This window comes from Dipteris shenzhenensis, chromosome 4, assembly GCF_047967505.1.
Source record: "Dipteris shenzhenensis isolate YYH24624 ecotype China chromosome 4, Dip_SZ_1.0, whole genome shotgun sequence".
NCBI classification, from domain to species: Eukaryota; Viridiplantae; Streptophyta; class Polypodiopsida; order Gleicheniales; family Dipteridaceae; genus Dipteris; species Dipteris shenzhenensis.
The window spans coordinates 31,795,092-31,814,046 of record NC_141599.1 but is presented as its reverse complement, the minus strand read 5'-3'; the positions used below and the strand labels follow the sequence as shown (position 1 = coordinate 31,814,046).

Genomic DNA, 18,955 nt, shown 5'->3' with positions numbered 1-18,955 from the left:
CCACTGAAAAAAAGTCAAGAGAGAGATTCTGAGCAATAATAGAAAAACAAATGATACTTGTAATCATTTTGTATTAATACATCCAATGTCAACTTTTTTTTTTGGTTGCAAGTAATACCTAGAGTCAATAGCTTTGTATTATCTGAATTGTTCTATTTACAAGAGTGCATGTACCGCTTCACTGACCACTGTAAGGCATTTAATTGCTTCCCCCAGCACTGATATGCATCCAATTGCAAAACCCCCAATTTGACCGGCACATTCAGTGCTCAAGTCTACAATGTAGTGCTCAATGCATCTTCCACTGTCCCGTAGGTCAACCAATGCATACGAATCCTGCAAGAATCAACTCCAAACAGGAGGATAAACACAATGCGTGCGTATACAAGCCAATACTTGGCACTGGCTACAAAAGCCCCTTGATTCTGCAATCCAATGTTGAGGATTTCCTCACACAGTAGGCATAGACTGTATATCCGCTTACTATACTTGCATTTGACCAGTAATGCTCACAATGAGCTCGAAGACTGCACCTGTACCTGCAAGTACACGAGTGCTATAGGAAGACGGAGCGTACCGTAAGAAATCTAAGGGGGGGGGGCGACTGATTTCACTGCAATAGCAACTGAAACCAGATCTAGTACCACCCAACGGGCACCTATGCCTGTATCGCTGCCGGAGCAGTTGGCGAGCTCCTGGCAGGAGCTCGTAGGCCTGGTGGGCTGCTGGCGGGTTGCTTGCCTGCGTGGCGAGCTAATGGTGGGCTACTACAGGCATCGCCTGTGGGCTACGCTGGTTGCGCTGCTAGCGCTGGTTGCGCTGCTAGCGCTGGCTGCTGCTGGTGGCAAAATGCAGTAGCTTAGGCTACTGCTGCTACTGCTTGAAGACGCTACTGCTGGCGAGCTCCACAACACAATGCTGCTGCTGCTAGTCCTCAAATCGCTACTGCTACTGGACGAATGCTGAGACCCACGTTTGGGCAAGTGTTGCAAACAAAAAACATGCTGCAGCTGAGAGGACGAGTGGGAGGGAGATGTGCAAGCTCAAGCTCTAATACCAGTTGAGACATGGGAGTGAGAGAGAAAGAGAGAGCACACCGACACACACAGTAGACACGAGTGTGGGGATAATGAAGTATGTGTGTACCTCCCCAAGCACACAGTCAACCTTTTATATCAATGGATAAGGTTACAACACTAAGTACACCGTACTTAGTGTACTTAGCAATAAAAGTACTAACTGTACTTAAGTGTACTAACTGTACTGGGGTGGCCATAATGCCTTTACCCCAACATATTGTAGTAGTGAAGCTAGCCGATGGCAGAACTACCGAACCCCTGGAAGTTCTCAAGGGTATTAACATCAAGGTTTTTGGATACACATACCACATCTAATTTGTGGTAATGGACTTCACTCAGTGGCTCGGATACGAAGTCATCTTGGGTAGGCCCTTCCTACAAATGTCAAGATGAGTGCATGATTGGCACACAAACATCATACATTTACGCCATGAGGAGCAAGTCATCGAGTGCGCCTGCGCACATACAAGGCCCACCCACTATCATCATACCTATTTGCTATAGAATTTGACATAATGGACCAGACAACATCCTTGAAATTGTTTCAAGCTTGTGAGGAGGAGTGCGATGGGAAAAAGGCAGATGAGCTTTGGTATGCCCCTCTCTCCAAGCCCAAGCTCTCTCAAAATTGGATGCACATTTTGGAAACTATTGATGTCCCAAATAGAATAGGTCTAGATAATGAGCCTCGAATGTGAAGAATTGAAGGTGGTAGTACCCCTCCGTATGTTTGACATGCTCAAATCCCATGAGGTAAGCAAGGGGTAAGTTAAAGTCAAGTTGGACCTCCATTGGCTAACAAATGTAGGAGCAAACACTACTCACCACCATGAGTTTGGGGATCCTAGTTGAGTAGGGTTACTACTCCAGTGGGCTCTATAACTACCATGGAAGAGCTCCCTTTATGTCTGAAGCTCCGAAGATCTTAAAGCCTAAAGCCTCCACCAAGAGCAAAGGGAAGTTAACCCCCAAGGTAGAGGAAGAGGAGGATGAAGAAAAGGAGGACCTGCGATAGGTCCCTCCCCATCATAAGGCCTACACGATAGAGGACCATAAAATCCTATACTAGCAAGCCAAGAAAACCAAGGGAAAATAGAGAGAATTGCAATGGTGCCAATCTCATTTGTGTCAATCACATAGAGAACTAGATCAGTGCCCACTGAAGTTAGATTGTAGAGAATTCACCATGTGACTTTTGTGGGGGTTAAAGGTCACTGTGCCTTAACCCCGATTATGTACAATACTCAAACACATATATAAATGAATGAAAAAGAAGATTAGGGTGGTTCTGCATCCACCAAACTTGTGTGGCTCTCTGTCTCTCTCTCTCCTTCCGTTCTTGCTTCCGTTGAGAGCACTCTCAACTGGTATCAGCAGAGCCCGGGTGATCTAGCTGAGCGTGCGTGAATGCTTGGAAGCTCAGCAGCTCTGTGGGAGGAAGGAGAAGCTCTGTGGGAAGCTTTGTGGGTGACTTTACTTGCATCCGAGTGTGCAGAGACCTTGGAGAAACCTTTGGAAAAGTCACTTTGGCTTTGCGAAGTGGTTTAGAGAGCCTGTTAAGTGGTTTCAAAGAAAAAGTCATTTTTTTTAGCTTTTCCCTGTTCCGTTCGATGACAGAGACTCCGTATTGACTTGTAGAGGCAACTATTGCTTGCTTTTGGTGTCCACATTACTTCAGGAGCCTGGAAACACCTTCATTCCTGAATCTGGGATCATTTCATTGGATTTCTGAGTCACTGTGTCAGTTCCTGCGTTTTTTGCCCGAGTGTTGGAACTCAAGTTTGGAGCAACCATTTGCAGATCTGTCAGTTCCGGTGGACTCAGGAGGTCCTAAAACTTCTATGTTGCTCATCATTCGCACTCCGGTGGAGCTTACAGATAGCTCTGTTTCAAAAAACGTTTTTCAGTCCGTGTGTTGGACCCAGTGATTGAGACCACGGTTTCCAAAACCGTCTGTCCCATTGCATTCCGGACGCCCAAAAACCCCTACCTATCAGTTCTTGCGTGATTCGGTGAAGGATTTTCAGAGTTATAAATCTCTGTGTATTCGATTTCGTCTCTCTGTTATGCATTTTTCATACTAAGGTTTTGAAACCTTAGATTTATGCCACATGGCAGTGGATAAGTGTTGACTCCCATTTCTCACTCATCGGTTGGGATTTTGGAGTTCTGGAAGAAGAGAGATATTTGCAGATTTTCTTGCCGAGTCCGATTATGCAATGGTGCCCATGTTTTGAGGCATCTCAGGTTCTATTTTCAGTAGCGGTCATTACCGTGAGACCATGATTTCCTGAGCATACCTTATGCAGATCACTCTGGTTGCAGTTTGAGCAGTGTGCTCTCATTCGTGGTGTGCATTTGGTTGCAGTGGATGATTTGTAGGCCATTTGGATGCATTGCGGTCCTTATTGGATGCGCTGATAGGCCCAAATTGCCTTATGGGATGCTATTTTTTTATGGACGCTTTGCACATGGATGCTATTTTATGCTGAGGGACAACTTTGACACATTGTTGGTGATGCACTGATAGTGCTATGCTCTCTTGGAGGATGAGATATAATTGATGCATATGCCAGTGGACGGTGTTTATGCTTGAGTCACTTGGCACTTATTGGCATTTTCTTTTGGGCCAGATTTGCTCATATGGATGCATAGTATATGCACATGAGTCAGATGCTTTGAGCTTTGAGTTTTGGTGATATTTCACTCTATTGTGGCATACACATTTGGGTGCACTTGGTATTTGTTGTGATTCTCTCTTGCAGACACTAGCATTTGGGATTTTGCTTTATTTGCATCATGGCATCCTCTTCCATGTCTGAAAAGGAGTTTTTCAGCATTAAAAAGTTTGATGGGACAAACTTTTCTTTGTGGAAAGAACAAATAAGGGATGTGCTTATTCAAAAGAAGCAGATTAAACCCTTGGCAAGGATTGAAGCTAAGCCTGCAAATATGTCTGAGGATGATTGGAATGAGTTGGATGCATTAGCAAAGTCTACTATTAGACTTCATCTTGCAGAGTCAGTTTATTTCACAGTAGTAAATGAGCAGACTACGGAAGATTTGTGGAAGAAACTGTGTGCCACTTATGAGAAGGAAACTGCCTCTAATAAAGTTTACCTCATGAAGAGGTTGTTTGAGCTGCAGATGAAGGAAGGGGTCTCCATTGCTTCTCACTTGAATGAATTCAATATTATTTTCAGCCAGCTTCAGGCTCAGAAAATGAATTTTGATGCAGAGACTAAGGCAATATCTCTCTTATGTTCATTGCCATCCTCATGGGATACCTTCCGTACAGCCTGTCAGTAACTCTGCACCTAGTGGAGTACTAAAATTTGATGATGTTGTGGGTAGCTTGTTGGCCGAGGAGATTAGACGGAAGTCTATGAATGGCAACAAGCAGGATGCAGCCTTAAATGTGCAAAGGGGCAGATCACAGTTCAGGGGGAAGTCCCAAGAAACAGGGAAGTCTCGTAGCAAATCCAGGGCACGAAACATTGAGTGTTACCACTGTGGCAAGAAGGGCCATATGAAAAAGGATTGCTACAAGCTGAAAAGAGAGCAAAAGGATAAGAAAAAGAATGCAAATTGGGGTGCAAATCAAAAGGAAGAGAGTCCAAGGGAGGACAAAGGAAAAGTGAAGATCGAGGAGATCAATGCAGTCACACATGATAATGACAATGATGTTCTCTTCATGTCTACTTTATCTGCAGAGTTGCTTACCACTTCAGATGATGCATATTCCCAGGATTGGATTTTGGATTCTGGTGCTTCATTCCATGTTACTCCCTATAGGGAATGGTTCTCCACTTATGATAGTGGAAAGATAGGTTGTGTGCATCTTGGAAATGACTATGCATGTGACATAGTGGGAGCAGGTGACATAAAGTTTTCTTTTGCAAATGGGTCTGCATTTGTTTTGAAACATGTGAGACATGTGCCTAAGCTGACCAAGAGTCTTATTTCAGTGGGTCAGCTAGATGATGCTGGTTTTCACACCACTTTTGGCTTTCAAAGTTGGAAAATTCAAAAGGGCTCTATGCTTTTGGCCAGGGGTGCCAAGTGTGGGACTTTGTATCCCTTACATGTATCAGGGGTATTTGATCATGTTGTTGCAATAACCGAGCAGCCAAGCACTTCTTTATGGCATTGCAGGTTGGGGCACATGAACCAGAATGGAATGAAACTCTTGTGCCGTTTGGGTTATGTACCGCATTTGAGTTTCTCTGATTTTGAATTTTGTGAGCATTGTCTCTATGGAAAGCAGACTAAATCAGCTCATAAAAGAAGGGGAAAGAAAGAGTTTGAAATGCTTGATTTGGTGCATTCAGACGTATGTGGTCCCATGCCTACACGGTCATTAGGCGGGGCTGAATACTATGTGACATTCATTGATGATGCAACTAGGAAAGTGTGGGCTTATGCTATAGCTCGGAAGAGTGATTTGTTCCAGGTATTTCAGAAATGGCTGGCCTTGGTTGAGAATCAGTCAGGTAGAACGCTTAAATGCCTACGGACTGATAATGGTGGAGAGTATCTCTCTCATGAGTTTCAGCATTTCTGTGATACACGTGGGATTAAGACGGAGCTCACATCCCCTCGTACTCCAGAGCAAAATCCAGTTGCAGAAAATATGAACCGTACCATTCAAGAAAGGTTGCAATGCATGCTTTCCAATGAAAGTCTTTCTGGTGGTTTTTGGGCTGAGGCAATGAAGATTGCAGTGCATGTGATCAATAGATCACCTAGTAAGAGTTTGGATGGTGGTATTCCTGAAGAGGTATGGAGTGGCAAGAAGCCCTCTTACTCTCATTTGCGTATATTTGGGTGTGAGGCATATGCACATGTGCCAAAAGAGCTTCGAAAGAAGCTAGATCCTAAGTCTAGGAAATGCATCTTTCTGGGTTATGGTGAAAGTGGAGAGATGGGCTATCGTCTCTGGGATCCGGAAGCAAAGAAGATCCTACGCAGCCATGATGTGGTCTTCAATGAGAAGAAGATGCATAAGGCACCCATGAGGGATGTGGAAATGAGGAGAATCACTTTCCAGGATGTGAATCCACCTGCATATGTTGATAGACGGCAAGCTGTCCATGCACCAAATGTGCGAGAAATGGTACCACCAAGTACTCCCACAGGTATACAATCAAGCGTAGATGATGGATCATCTATTGGTGGAAATGATGAGCCAAATGTGGCTGATATGCAAGTGGGACAGCAAGCTGAAATGCCCTTGAGAAGATCATCTAGAGTGTCTAGACCGCCTGATAGGTCTGTTCCAGGGGTAGACTATGTGATGCTTACTGATTGCGGGGAGCCTTCTTGCTACAAAGAGGCTATGATGCATGAGGATCAACGCAAGTGGGAGTATGCTATGCAATCAGAGATGAAGTCACTTATGAAGAATAAGACTTGGGACTTGGTTTCTTTGCCACATGGAAAGAAAGCATGGCCATGTAAATGGGTCTATAAAATGAAGGTCACAGGTGATGATGTGCCTAGGTACAAGGCCCGTTTGGTTGCTAAAGGGTTCAAGCAAGAGAAGGGTGTGGACTTTGATGAGATATTCTCTCCGATTGTGAAGATGACCACACTTAAATGCATGCTTGGACTAGTGGCAGTAGAGGATATGGAGCTTATGCAAATGGATGTCAAGACAGCTTTCTTGCATGGGGATTTGCATGAGGAAATTTACATGGTGTAGCCGGAAGGCTTTGAAGAAAAGGGCAAAGAGCATTTAGTTTGCAAGCTAAAGAAGAGTCTCTATGGTCTTAAGCAAGCACCTAAAGAATGGTATCAGAAGTTTGATGCTTTCATTCGGTCCCAGGGTTTTAGAAGGAGTGAAATTGATCACTGCCTCTACACTAAAAGGGCTAAGGATAATAGCCTCATAATCCTGGCACTATATGTGGATGATATGCTATTGGCTAGCAAGAATACTTATGAGCTAGATGCATTAAAGGCCAAGTTGCATGAGGCCTTTGATATGAAGGATTTGGGACTTGCAGGTCATATTCTTGGTATGCGCATCATGCGTGATCGGAGTAGGAAACTCCTTTGGCTTTCACAAAAAGAGTATGTTACAAAAGTATTGCAGCGTTTCAATATGGAGGGGGGGAAGGCAGTGAGTACTCCATTGCCTCCATATGTGAAACTGAGTCATACAGATAGTCCCAAATTAGATGAGGAAAAGGCCATGATGGCCAAGGTTCCTTATGCATCAGCAGTTGGGAGTCTTATGTATGCTATGATAGCTACTAGACCAGACATTGCATTTGCAGTGGGAGTTGTTAGCCGGTATATGGCTAATCCAGGAAAGAGGCATTGGGAGGCAGTTAAGTGCATCATGAGGTACATGAAGGGTACCAAAGAGATGTGCATCTGTTTTGGTAAAGGAGACATGCGTGTACTTGGGTACACAGATTCAGACTATGCAGGGCATATGGATAGTAGGAGATCCACTTCTGGTTATGTGTTCACCTTTGCAGGTGGTGCAGTGTCGTGGATGTCTCATGCACAGAAGTGCGTTGCTTTGTCTACCACAGAGGCTGAGTATGTTGTAACCACAGAGGGTTGCAAGGAGGCTATATGGCTTGATCGGCTAGTGGGAGATTTGGGGATTCATATAGGTGTACCGACATTGCATAGTGATTCCATGAGTGCTATTCAGCTAGCACGGAATCCGGTCTTTCATGCAAAGACCAAACACATTGAGGTCAGGTACCATTTCATCAGGGAGGTACTTGAGGACAAGCGCATAGAGCTTGTCAAGGTTCATACAGATGATAATCCTGCAGATATGCTGACGAAGAGTCTACCTAGTCAGCGGTTTGAGTATTGTCGTGTATTGATGGGCATTGGATAGTATGCTCACTAGTTGTTCTCTCTTAAAGGCACATTGTCCTTTAAGTGGGAGATTGTGGGGGTTAAAGGTCACTGTGCCTTAACCCCGGTTATGTACAATACTCAAACACATATATAAATGAATGAAAAAGAAGATTAGGGTGGTTCTGCACCCACCAAACTTGTGTGGCTCTCTGTCTCTCTCTCTCCTTCTTCCGTTCTTGCTTCCGTTGAGAGCACTCTCAAGTTTGTACAGAATGGCACTTGTGCCAATGTCATGCAATTCATGTACCTCCTTCTTATTTTGTCACTACTCGAGTCCTTTGATTTAGGATTTATAACATAACTAATAGACCTTGAGCTTTGATAATGTGATGCATAGGAATTATTTTACCTTGGACCCTAGGAGCCACCCTAATCCATGAAAGTTTGTGGAGAATGGCACTAGTGCCAATCTCCACAATCTCAATTAGTTTGCCACTCTCATTCTATGTCTATGTTAGTGTCAATTAGATTGGTAGAAGTACCATGCTAACAAGGAAGATGGAAATAGATGTGGGCACTGCCTATCAGGATAGAATTCTCTATCAGGATGGCACTCTCTATCAGAATGACACTGGTGCCATTCTCTATTAGAATGACCTTGAGCTTTGGTAATGGGATGCATAGGAATTATTTTCCCTTGGACCCTAGAAGCCATCCTAATCCATGAGAGTTTGTGGGGAATGGCATTGGTGCCAAATTCTATACAAACTCACATGCATGATTCTCTTTGTGACAGACACAAATGAGATTGACACCAGTGCCATTTTGATAGAGAGTGTCATTCTTATCCATGAGAGTTTGTGGATAGTGGCATTGTGCCAATGCCTCAAAAATTTTATGATAAATGTCCCACATATGTTTCCATCTTCCCTATCAGCATAACACTGCTGCCAATCTACTTGACACTGACATAGACATAGAATGAGAGTGACACCAGTGCCATTCTAATAAGCGTGCCATCCTAATAGAGATTGCCAATGTCTCAAAAATGTTATGCATAAATGTTCCCACATCTGTTTCCATCTTCCCCATTAGCATGGCACTACTGCCAATCTACTTGACACTGACATAGACATAGAATGAGAGTGGCACCAGTGCCGTTTTGATAGAGAATGGCACCAGTACCATTCTGATAGGTAGTGCCATCCTGATAGAGAGTTCCAATGTCTCAAACATGTTATGCATAAATGTTCCCATATCTGTTTCCATCTATCCCATTAGCATGGCACTACTGCCAATCTACTTGACACTAACATAGACATAGAATGAGAGGCACCAGTGCCATTCTGATAGAGAATGGCACTAGTGCCATTCTGCCATCCTGATATAGAGTGCCAATTTTCCACATCTATTTTCATCTTCCCTATCAGCATGCCACTACTGCCAATCTACTTGACATTGACACAAACATAGAATGAGGGTGGCACCAGTGCCATTCTGATAGAGAATGGCACCAGTGCAATTTTGATAGAGAGTTCCATCCTGATAGAGAGTCTCAAAAATGTTATGCAAAAATGTTCCACATCTGTTTCCATCTTCCCTATCAGCATGGCACTGCTACCAATCTACTTAACACTGACATAGATATAGAATGACAGTGGCATCAGTGCCATCCTGATAGAGAGTGCCATTTTGATAGAGAGTGCTATGTTATAAATCCTTAAAAAAAGGACTAGACATTCTAATCCATGAAAGTTTGTGGATAGTGGCACTGTGCCAATGTCTTCCCAAACAGCATGGCACTGCTTCCAATCTACTTAACACTAACATAGACATAGAATGAGAGTGGCACCACTGCCACTCTGACAGAGAATGGCACCAATACCATTATGATAGAGAGTGCCAATGTCTCAAAAATGTTATGCATAAATATTCCACATCTGTTTCCATCTTCCCTGCTAGCATGGAACTACCGCCAATCTACTTGACACTAACATAGACATAGACAGAGAATGGCAAATAATTGAGATTGCTCACTCCACTCACATCAAGAGCCTCTTGAATTTTTGTGACATCAGCTTTACTTTCCGATACAAAGTCTTCAAGAACTTCACATTTTACCTTCTTAAACTTCTTTTCCTCTATCATGTTCTTTGCAACAATAGTGGAGACTAAACCCTTCATGTGTTTGACGGGAAGTAAATTAGGATCAATGTTTTCTTTCTGAGGTCCTAAAATTTCCCTGCAACAAGTACACTTTGCAATATTACAAATTTTCTTGCAAAACAGACACATAAATACAAATACAATGGCTAAACAAGATGATTCTCTTGCTTCATTGTCTCTCTCGAAGAACCATTCTCTTCATTCTTGCTCTCCTTAGCTCATTCTTTGTCTTTGAATGCTCTTCAATTTCCCTTTGCAGTTGCTCTTTCCTTAATTTATCGACATTTCTTGCACCTTCTCCATTCTTTCTTAGGCATACAATGTCTTATACATTTCCGCAGTTGAATGTTATCCATACATTCCATTATTCCTGTCACCCACAAACCTCAATAGCGTTGTCAGATTAGAAAATGTAGGACTCGAATTTCTCAATGGACATTTTGGGTAAATTTGTCCATCGCACCATAAGTCGATATGTTGGGAGCCTGCTCTTCTCATGTTTTCCTTTTGCTCGGCATTCACAAGCGAAACCTTTCCTCTTTTCTGGAGCGGCGCATATTTTTCTTCTAAATCAATGTGCAATGGTGTAGTTGCTTCTTTTGAGGTTCTTCTTCAATAGCATGGTTGCACGTAGCCATTTCATGAGGGTTGGTTCTTCATCTTGTCTGCTTTTTATAAAAGTCATCTAATCTTTCATGGTGGTAACCATTCAAATATTTGAAAAAAAATAGATTAGTAATGGCATGATGGGTTCTTTATGAGAGGCCGCCATCGAAAGAGATGCAAAATCTATATGGAGAGAGGATCTATATGGAGAGTTTAATGCAACGTCTTCTCAATTATTTGAAAGGACTTTTTTCTTCCTCCTTGGACTGACACACCTGTGGTCTTGAACTGATAGATATCCATGTTATTTCTTTTTCCACATTTTAGAAGAGAGAGAAAAGAGAAAATAGTGAATTTCTTGTAGGGCCCCAAAATGAGCTCCCTTTTTTCCTAATGCCCTCCCCTCCTTTCCCCTTTTCCCCTCCCCCTTCCTCACCTTGCCCTTCCCTTCCCCTCAACTCCCCTCCCCTCCCCTTCCCCCTTCCCTTCCCCTCAACTCCCCTCCCCTCCCCTTCCCCCTTCCTCCCCCCCCCTCTCTCTCTCCCTCTCTCTGCCCCCCTCTTCCCTTCACCTTCTCCTTCCCTTCCCTTCCCTTCCCTTCCCCCTCCTCTCCTCGTTCCCTTTCTCTCTTTCCCCCTCCCTCCCTTTCTCTCTTTCCCCCTCCCTTTCTCTCTTTCCCCCTCCCTCCCCAATAGTCGCAATGTGAATCCCACATGAACATGAATCAACTAAAAGCCTTGTGGGCATGCCCATGCCATGTGCACAAGTGCAGTGCACCGGTCCCAATAAATGTATCAATGGCCTTCCATCAATGAACTAAGGATGTGTATGTTCCATGCTTGCATGTGCAGCATTGTGTGTGATGCCATATCTACCAAATTTAGAGTTTTTAAACTCTCAAAAGGTGTTTATTGATACCTTTATGATATCTTGAAGATTTTAGAGGACTCTTATGGTAAATTAATGTCATGCATGGGCCATACTTACATACATTAGAGGACTCTGATAGTAAATTAATGTCATGCATGGGCCATGCATACATACATATATTAATTTATTCATGCATTTAAATTATTTTTATTAATTTAAATTATAATAAATTAAGTAAATAATTAAGCAAAAAATAAGTCTTTTGATGTAACTATTAATGAGAGTTTTCAAGTGTTTTTTATGTAAACTGTGTCATGTTAAATTTTATAATTTTGATTTTATTTTCTTCACAAAACTCTTAAAAATTTCTTGTTTTTATGTTTTGATGTGTGTGTTGAATAGTAGGGTTTTTCTTAAATTTCATCCATAAACTAGTCTAAAAGTACCCATAAAAATGAATTTGTACATTGACAAGTCCAAAATGTGTTTTCTTTCACTTTTTCTAGCACTCAAAGTGCCTTTACTACCCTATGAGGTATTAGTTAGCTGGGGTTGATGGTATCCTGACCCTTTGTTAACCTTGAGTCTATGCTCGAATTTCTCTTGGCACTCTCGTACCAAATTCTAAGTGTCTATTAAGCATTGTTTCTCTAAGGCTAGGTTTGGATAACCTCCTATATGAGCAAGTGTGGAGGTGAGTCCTTGGGCCCAAACTGTTTTGTTTACCTCCTGATATGGGGGCATACTCTAGGGACTAAGCTCATCCGGATGTAGAGGAGGTGGCCATGGTGGCTGTCTCCTCATCCAAATTGTCCTTTATGAGCACTTGATTCATTCCTTCACCTACCCTGGTGAACTTCTTGGGCTTAGTCTGTGGTGATCGAGTTGCCTTGAGAAGTTGAGACGTGGAAGCCTTGCCCTTCTTTGCTTGCTTCTTCATCTCCTTGCATAGGGCCTTTGCCTACATCCTTGTAATGACCTTTAAGGGCACTGCTACTACTTCACACTGTTCCATGCTTAGCAAATTAATGCTAGTGCTCCTGGGCAGAGTGGCCAGAGTCGTTGGCTTCCTTAGGGGACAATCCTTAAATAAATGCTCCACACTACATTCATCGCATAAGGGCATGGGCTCTGTTGAGAAAGGCACCACTGGGGTGAGATCCATGTAAGGTTAGTCCTTTAAAAAGTGTAGCCCTTGGAATTTGAACCATGACACGGGAGGGTTCATTGCTCCCTTGTCTGGGCATTTGCTTGCCTTGTGTGGCCCTTGACTTGCATAGCATTCAACCGTGGGCCTTTATGCTAAACAATTCATGTCTTTTGCCCTCTGGGGTATGGGGGATGGATGATATATCGAGACATCCTAATCCTCATGTAAAAGATAGTGGCTTATGATGGCACTTCCTTCCTTGTAAGGATGATAGCTGGGGTGGCCGTGACTCAGGCTCACGCTCTTCCCAATCACTAGATAATTCCTCCACCAATACTTGAATGACTGGAATTATGTGAGGTGGGGGTGGTTGAGGGCCTAGTACGAGTGGTGGTAATCGAGCATTTGTGCCCTATACTATGATTGGCTCCTTGGGCATTCATCGAGTTGGGTGGGGCCATTAAGACTAATTGGGGCCTTGGTTGGTAGATTGGTTAGGGGAAGACCTTCAAAAATCGGCACTAGGAGGTCTCATGGTTCCTCCATCTATAGTAATTTTCACAATAGAGTACTGGCCTTGCCCTAAGGCGAGGGCATTCATTTGAGGGATGATTACCATTGCACACCCCACACCAAACATTATCTCTTCTAGGGAATAGGGGGGGTTGCTCAATGCTTCCTTGGATGTTCCCATCCTCCATTGTTGGCCCAATTGATCCAATAAATTAGAGGCCAACTCTCCCATATCCAAGCTCTTAGGCCCCTTATCCTCTTCCTTGTTGGTATGCTCCATACTGAGACCTTAGTGCATGTGATACTTGGAAGGGGTTGTAGATTTTTCCTTGGGGTCCATAGCCATCATGTTGTCACTTAGCGGATTTGCTATCTTGCAGTTAAGTTTGAAAGAATTTGGGTTCATTAAAAGGTCATGCAGATTTGGATCAACCAATTTGATGAGGAAGCATGGCAACAATCGCTCGTCACTCATCCTCTCATGTGGTTTGCCAAAATGGGAATTGAGGTGTTTGATACTAGCAATGTAGTCCCGAAGGGACTCATTCTTATTCTATTTCACCTAATACAATTGAGTAATTAGGTTCCCATCACAAAGCTTAAAGATGACCTCTCCGCGAGCGAATCTCTAGTTCAAACCATGATGGACCAGTTGGACAAAGCAAAATCTAGCCTTAGAATAGTGGAGGAGCGACTTGAACAAGCAGAAGAAAAGTACACAAGGCACTAAGATGGTTATGAATGACAAATCTAGACGCTCCAAGACCTCTCATAGGATCAAGCTCTAACTATCGCCTTGCAAAAGGAGAACGAACAGCTTCGCACCTCTAGCCATCTAGAGGAGTCAACACTAGAAGACATGGAGCAACATGAGTATTGGGAGGTCTCTGCACAACTCGCCACTTACACACTCTACCCGCGCACAATCCTCTAAACTCTCCAAATTCACTTTGATGAATTTCATACACAAAATCTCATTTTTCACATTGACCTCACTGCACCTCTTGCGTAACACACTCCCTACCATCCTTCGTCGAAATCCCGATCATTATCACCCACAAACTCTCGCTGCTCATCCCATTCTATTCAACTTTTAGGCGTGGTTTAGAAAAATCACTGAGTCACTAATTTTCCTAAGGATGATGATGTGATGCAGTTAGCCAAACCCAAAGAAACTGCCATGGATCTGTACTCTCGAAAGCATGTGAGGTGACATCGAGTAGGTACAGACCTATGGCCGCACTTCGACACTCCAAAGCTAAACACATTTAGCTACATATCACTCCATGACCTACCACCCCCTCGAAATCATCATTTTGTTTAACAAGGAGCTACAAGCTCTCCAAGACTCACAAGAGTCCCTAGTTAGTGATTTTGAAACAATTCATGTAGCATATCCCAAAGTTGTAACAGAGAAGGATAGTTAGCGAACCATCTCAATTTTCAACGCCACCACCCCATCCACTGATATTCCTAACCTCGATTCCACTGATCCCACAAACCCCGCAAACCTTATTCAACCACCCGTCAATCCCATTCCGCCTCCCCTTTCCCACACAAACCAACCTAAGTACTCCTCCCATGTGTTCAACACTAGCGCCACATAGCACAAGACCTCCCAATCTATGTCCTCCAACGCTCCTATTGACCTACCTAATGAAGCTCTCAACAATCTATTGTGGCCAACTATTCTACTTGACAGACCGATGGACTTTTCCATAGTAGGACAAGAAGAGGAGCCCATGTCAAATGTTGATGATGATCTTTCTCCAGATCCTTCCTCATCCCCGCCAGAAGATATACACTGAAGGCCCAACTTTCAGTCTTTCCAAGAATTACCGAACAAGGCTCTAATGCATCATTGGAAGGCCGAGCTCCAAGTCTCCCGCCTTTATTTGTACAAGATCATGGAAGTTCTTGCCCCTCACCACCTTCATCACCCACTCCTTCAATAATTGAAGGAAAGCCAACCCCAATCGCACATATAGTGGCTATACCTTCGCTCCTGACATGCCAATCCCCCTCAATGGCGATAAAAGTAGGTCTCCAACCCCGCTGTGCATCCCATTTTTTAAGGAGCAATTTTGGTGCTATTACTGTAACGAACCCACCACCGAGGGGTCCAGTACCGAGGTGTAGGTATCGTTGAATGATTGAAGGCGAAAGCAAAATCCTTCCTAAGTCATTTCCTTGAAGAAGCTTTACTTGGGAAAATTATATATCATATTGAGATCCTTCTTCCGTGGTTCTTTGAATTGGACACCCTACACATCAAAATCATATCATACACTTGGAAGAGGGAAATACCTTAATTAGAATCAAAGAACTTGAAAGAAATGGAAATTTTATGTTTCAATTGTTTAAAGAAGATATAGCCATCTTTGATAGCATGCCAAGTGCACAAGAGAAAAGTCTATTACTAAAACTACATCAAACAACATATAAAGAGATCGAAGTACAAATTTGAAATTACTAAAGTTTTGCTTTGACCAATATCTTAGATATGCCAAGATCAATAGGGATTATGCAAAGACAAATGTGTGAATAATTTTTAACAAACAAAACCCTACTTCAACACTTTGCAAATATGGTGGCAATCATGCAAAATAGTAATAGAGGACAACACATTCAATAGACATCTCCATGCAAAGACAAAGGTTCAACAAAGGCAATGATTTTTTCCAATGGATGAGATCGTGTATCCATACAAACTAATCATAGACATTAACACACTTCACAATGATTAAGACAGATGGATCTTATGCAATCAAGAAACAAAATTTTATGGCTATCTGCAACAAGGTTTAGAAGGTTAAAAACACCCCCTAGTGAATGCAATGGAAAGCACAATAGGTTTGCAATTTTAATAGATGGATTTTCATTGTGAGATATGACTAAGGAAAGAAAAATCCTTAAAAGGTGATTTATAGCATTGTATGCTAGGACAAATCATTAATTAAACCTCGAGCAATCCAAATAGTTTGCCGAATGGACTTCTCATTAAGGGTTATGCTAGTTTATGTGCTTTATTACTAGGTAGGCGACATGAGTTTTGGGGCCTCCACTGCCATTTTTAGGCCAATTGTTTCCACTAAAAATAGTTTTAGCTTTCTGTTCCTTTGGGCCCAAAAATGGCAATGGAGGCGGTCCCCAACACCGATGTTGGGAGGTCTCCAGAAGGATGAGTTCCAAACCCCAATGCAATCAAAATATCATTTTGACAGGTAGGGTGGGGAACATGTTTCTAATAAATGTTGTTCACATAAAAGTTATTAGGAAATTTGGTGTCTTAAAATAGAAAAAACAAAAAAATTCATCCTAAGATACAGGTATGTCTTTTCAGTAAAATGGTGACATCTTCAACCTGAATATATTTTAAATATTCATCCACAACATGCCCACATATTCCAGCTGCTCATGACTGCTTACAAAAGGGTCTGCAGAATAGCATGCTGAAGAGAGATAGAAACACGATTTATAGCGCAAAGAAAGTATGCCTATTGGTAGCGCACACAGCGTTCATTGACTGCAGGCTTAGGAAAGAGTTGGAAGTTTCCAAGGCAGTCCTTCGTACTACATAACAAGACATCCAATTGCTAAATTTAGCATTTAAGCTCCAAACACTTTCTGCATGCTGAAAAATCAGCTGCCTCCTTTTCTCAAAGCCAAGAAATCAATTGCAGCGCCCCCCCCCCCCCCCCAAAAAAAAGAAATCCTTCCTATCAACAACGAAGCTGTGTTGTAATGATCATAGAATTCCGCTACCTTTCCTTCGAGTAGAGCACAAAAATTAGCTTCAACATCCACACCAAATAATATCATTGAGGAAGAGTTATTTCTGAGCCTATGTGATTACGGTTGGACTAGAACGCCCAGTGAACTCCTCCATTTTGGATAGTTTCAATGCTACTGCCACCTGCAAATGGAACGACAATTCGTAAAGATAAGAAGCATTTGATATTAAAAAGGTTGGTTTTAGTAGAGGAGTTCATGACATTCTTAGGTCCACTCACAAACCTTGTAAATTGCACCATGCATAGAGTGAACTCCATGCCGTCGCATGCTTATTTTAAATAAGCACCCATAAATAGGAGGGAAAAACGAGATGCCATGATATATACTTACAAGGGGTGCAAGGGCATCCTGAGACTCTCTTCCTGTTTTGGATGGGTCTGACTCATACTGCTCGATGTAGAGCCGAATAGTCGCCCCTTCTGACCCCGTGCCCGAAAGTCTGAAAACCTTTAAACCTCAAAAAGCTAACGAGTTAGACCCCAAGAATACAGCTGGTAAAGTGCTTGGAGAACAAATTACCATGGATTTTAAATGGTACATGTTTACATAAATTTGCTATACAGAATTGACAAAAATGTGATTTTTTCCACAAGTGCTCACCAGTCGAGACCCGTCTTTGAATAGGTAGCGTATACCCTGATGCTTCGATACGGAACCATCAACAGGATCCTTATACTCAAATTCATCTGCTTTAACAACCTCAGAAACGTCTGGTCTCACTTCCTTAATGACCCTGTGGTAATGTTATGTGTTGTCAGGAGGGAAACTGTAGAGATTGAACATTCTTCAAAAGCAAAGGCAACTTACTGACCAAATCAAGTCTCCATTTATTTCCCTACTGTAATGTGCAATTACACAATGACTGCACATTAACAAATCACTTTCTCAGAAACCACATCAGACAAAGGAATGTTTTCTTTGAACAATCCTTGTATGAGCATTGAGGAAGCAGGAGTATTCATAACCTGCTCAATGACACTGAATATGGCCTACAAAAATTTTAGAAAGACACAAAACTATATGAACCATGTCATATTAACATTTGAATAAGGGATCCACGTACAAATTTGCCCAAAACCAAAGGGTGTTTAAGATGTGCAGCACTAAATAGAAATTTGAGGAAGCAGGGATAGAATTATGTTCCCCAACGTTACCGCATATGGCCTAAAGAAATTTTATTACAAACCCCAAAACTATATGGACTATGTGATTTTACAACTTCGTAGAGATCTACAGACAAAAAAGCCCAAAACCAGAAAGCGTGTACTAACTCACTTGAGATGTGCAGTGCTGAATAGAAAAGATGGTGCATTACACAATCATACCTTAAATATAAATGGAAAGCTAGCTGATAGATTATTACCGATTCACCTCTGAAAGTGAGGATTGCAGATTCACCAGATGGGCCATAAGACTTTTTGCTGCATCTGCATCCACACTCTATAAAAGAAACAATTAAACATACCCTCATACTTTATGCCAAGAGGGCACAATGATTGGCTATGCAGAAATAGTTCCTCATATAACTACTCAACCAGAAACCTAACCTATTTCCTGAGTGTTTTCACTGGTGTCTTACCTCATAGTCATAGCGTGTATAGAAATGGCGACCATAAGTAGCCCAATGATGATGCACAATGTCTTCAACAGTCACCAGCTTACCATCAGAAGAGATGCTTTTGTTCTTGTGGGCAAGAATTGAAAGCCATGCTAAAACTGCCCACACTCCATCCTTTTCTCTTATATGGTCTGACCCTGCATATAGACTTTGCCGAGGTCATTTATGACTAAAAGAATCCCGTTCAGCATTATGCCAAATCTATTGTCCTCGTATTTTACAAAGGAAAGGGTCTACACCAAAAAATCCAACTCCAGGTAAAGGTGCTCAAAACATTCCACTTAGCTCTTTTCAAAAGAGCAGCTTCAAGCAGAGAGGACTATATAGGAA

At 42.4% G+C, this 18,955-nt stretch overlaps 1 protein-coding gene across 5 annotated transcripts in view; it reads right to left on the bottom strand.

Moving 5' to 3' along the window:
* Nucleotides 1–16,363: 16,363 nt before the first annotated feature.
* The window catches only part of LOC147902729 (phosphoglucomutase, cytoplasmic 2-like), a 44,936-nt gene continuing 42,344 nt past the window's right edge, over nt 16,364–18,955 (bottom strand). For 4 of the 5 annotated variants that reach the window (XM_087373743.1, XM_087373744.1, XM_087373746.1 and 1 more), the window contains exons 16-20: nt 18,587–18,762; nt 18,371–18,447; nt 17,608–17,740; nt 17,338–17,454; nt 16,364–17,128 (exon numbers count right to left, since the gene is read on the bottom strand). In XM_087373743.1, coding sequence (XP_087229869.1) covers nt 17,057–17,128; nt 17,338–17,454; nt 17,608–17,740; nt 18,371–18,447; nt 18,587–18,762 — 575 coding nt within the window. In that variant the 3' untranslated portion in view covers nt 16,364–17,056. The remainder of the gene's footprint in view (nt 17,129–17,337; nt 17,455–17,607; nt 17,741–18,370; nt 18,448–18,586; nt 18,763–18,955) is intronic. The other variant, XR_015540896.1, reaches the window with a different exon arrangement.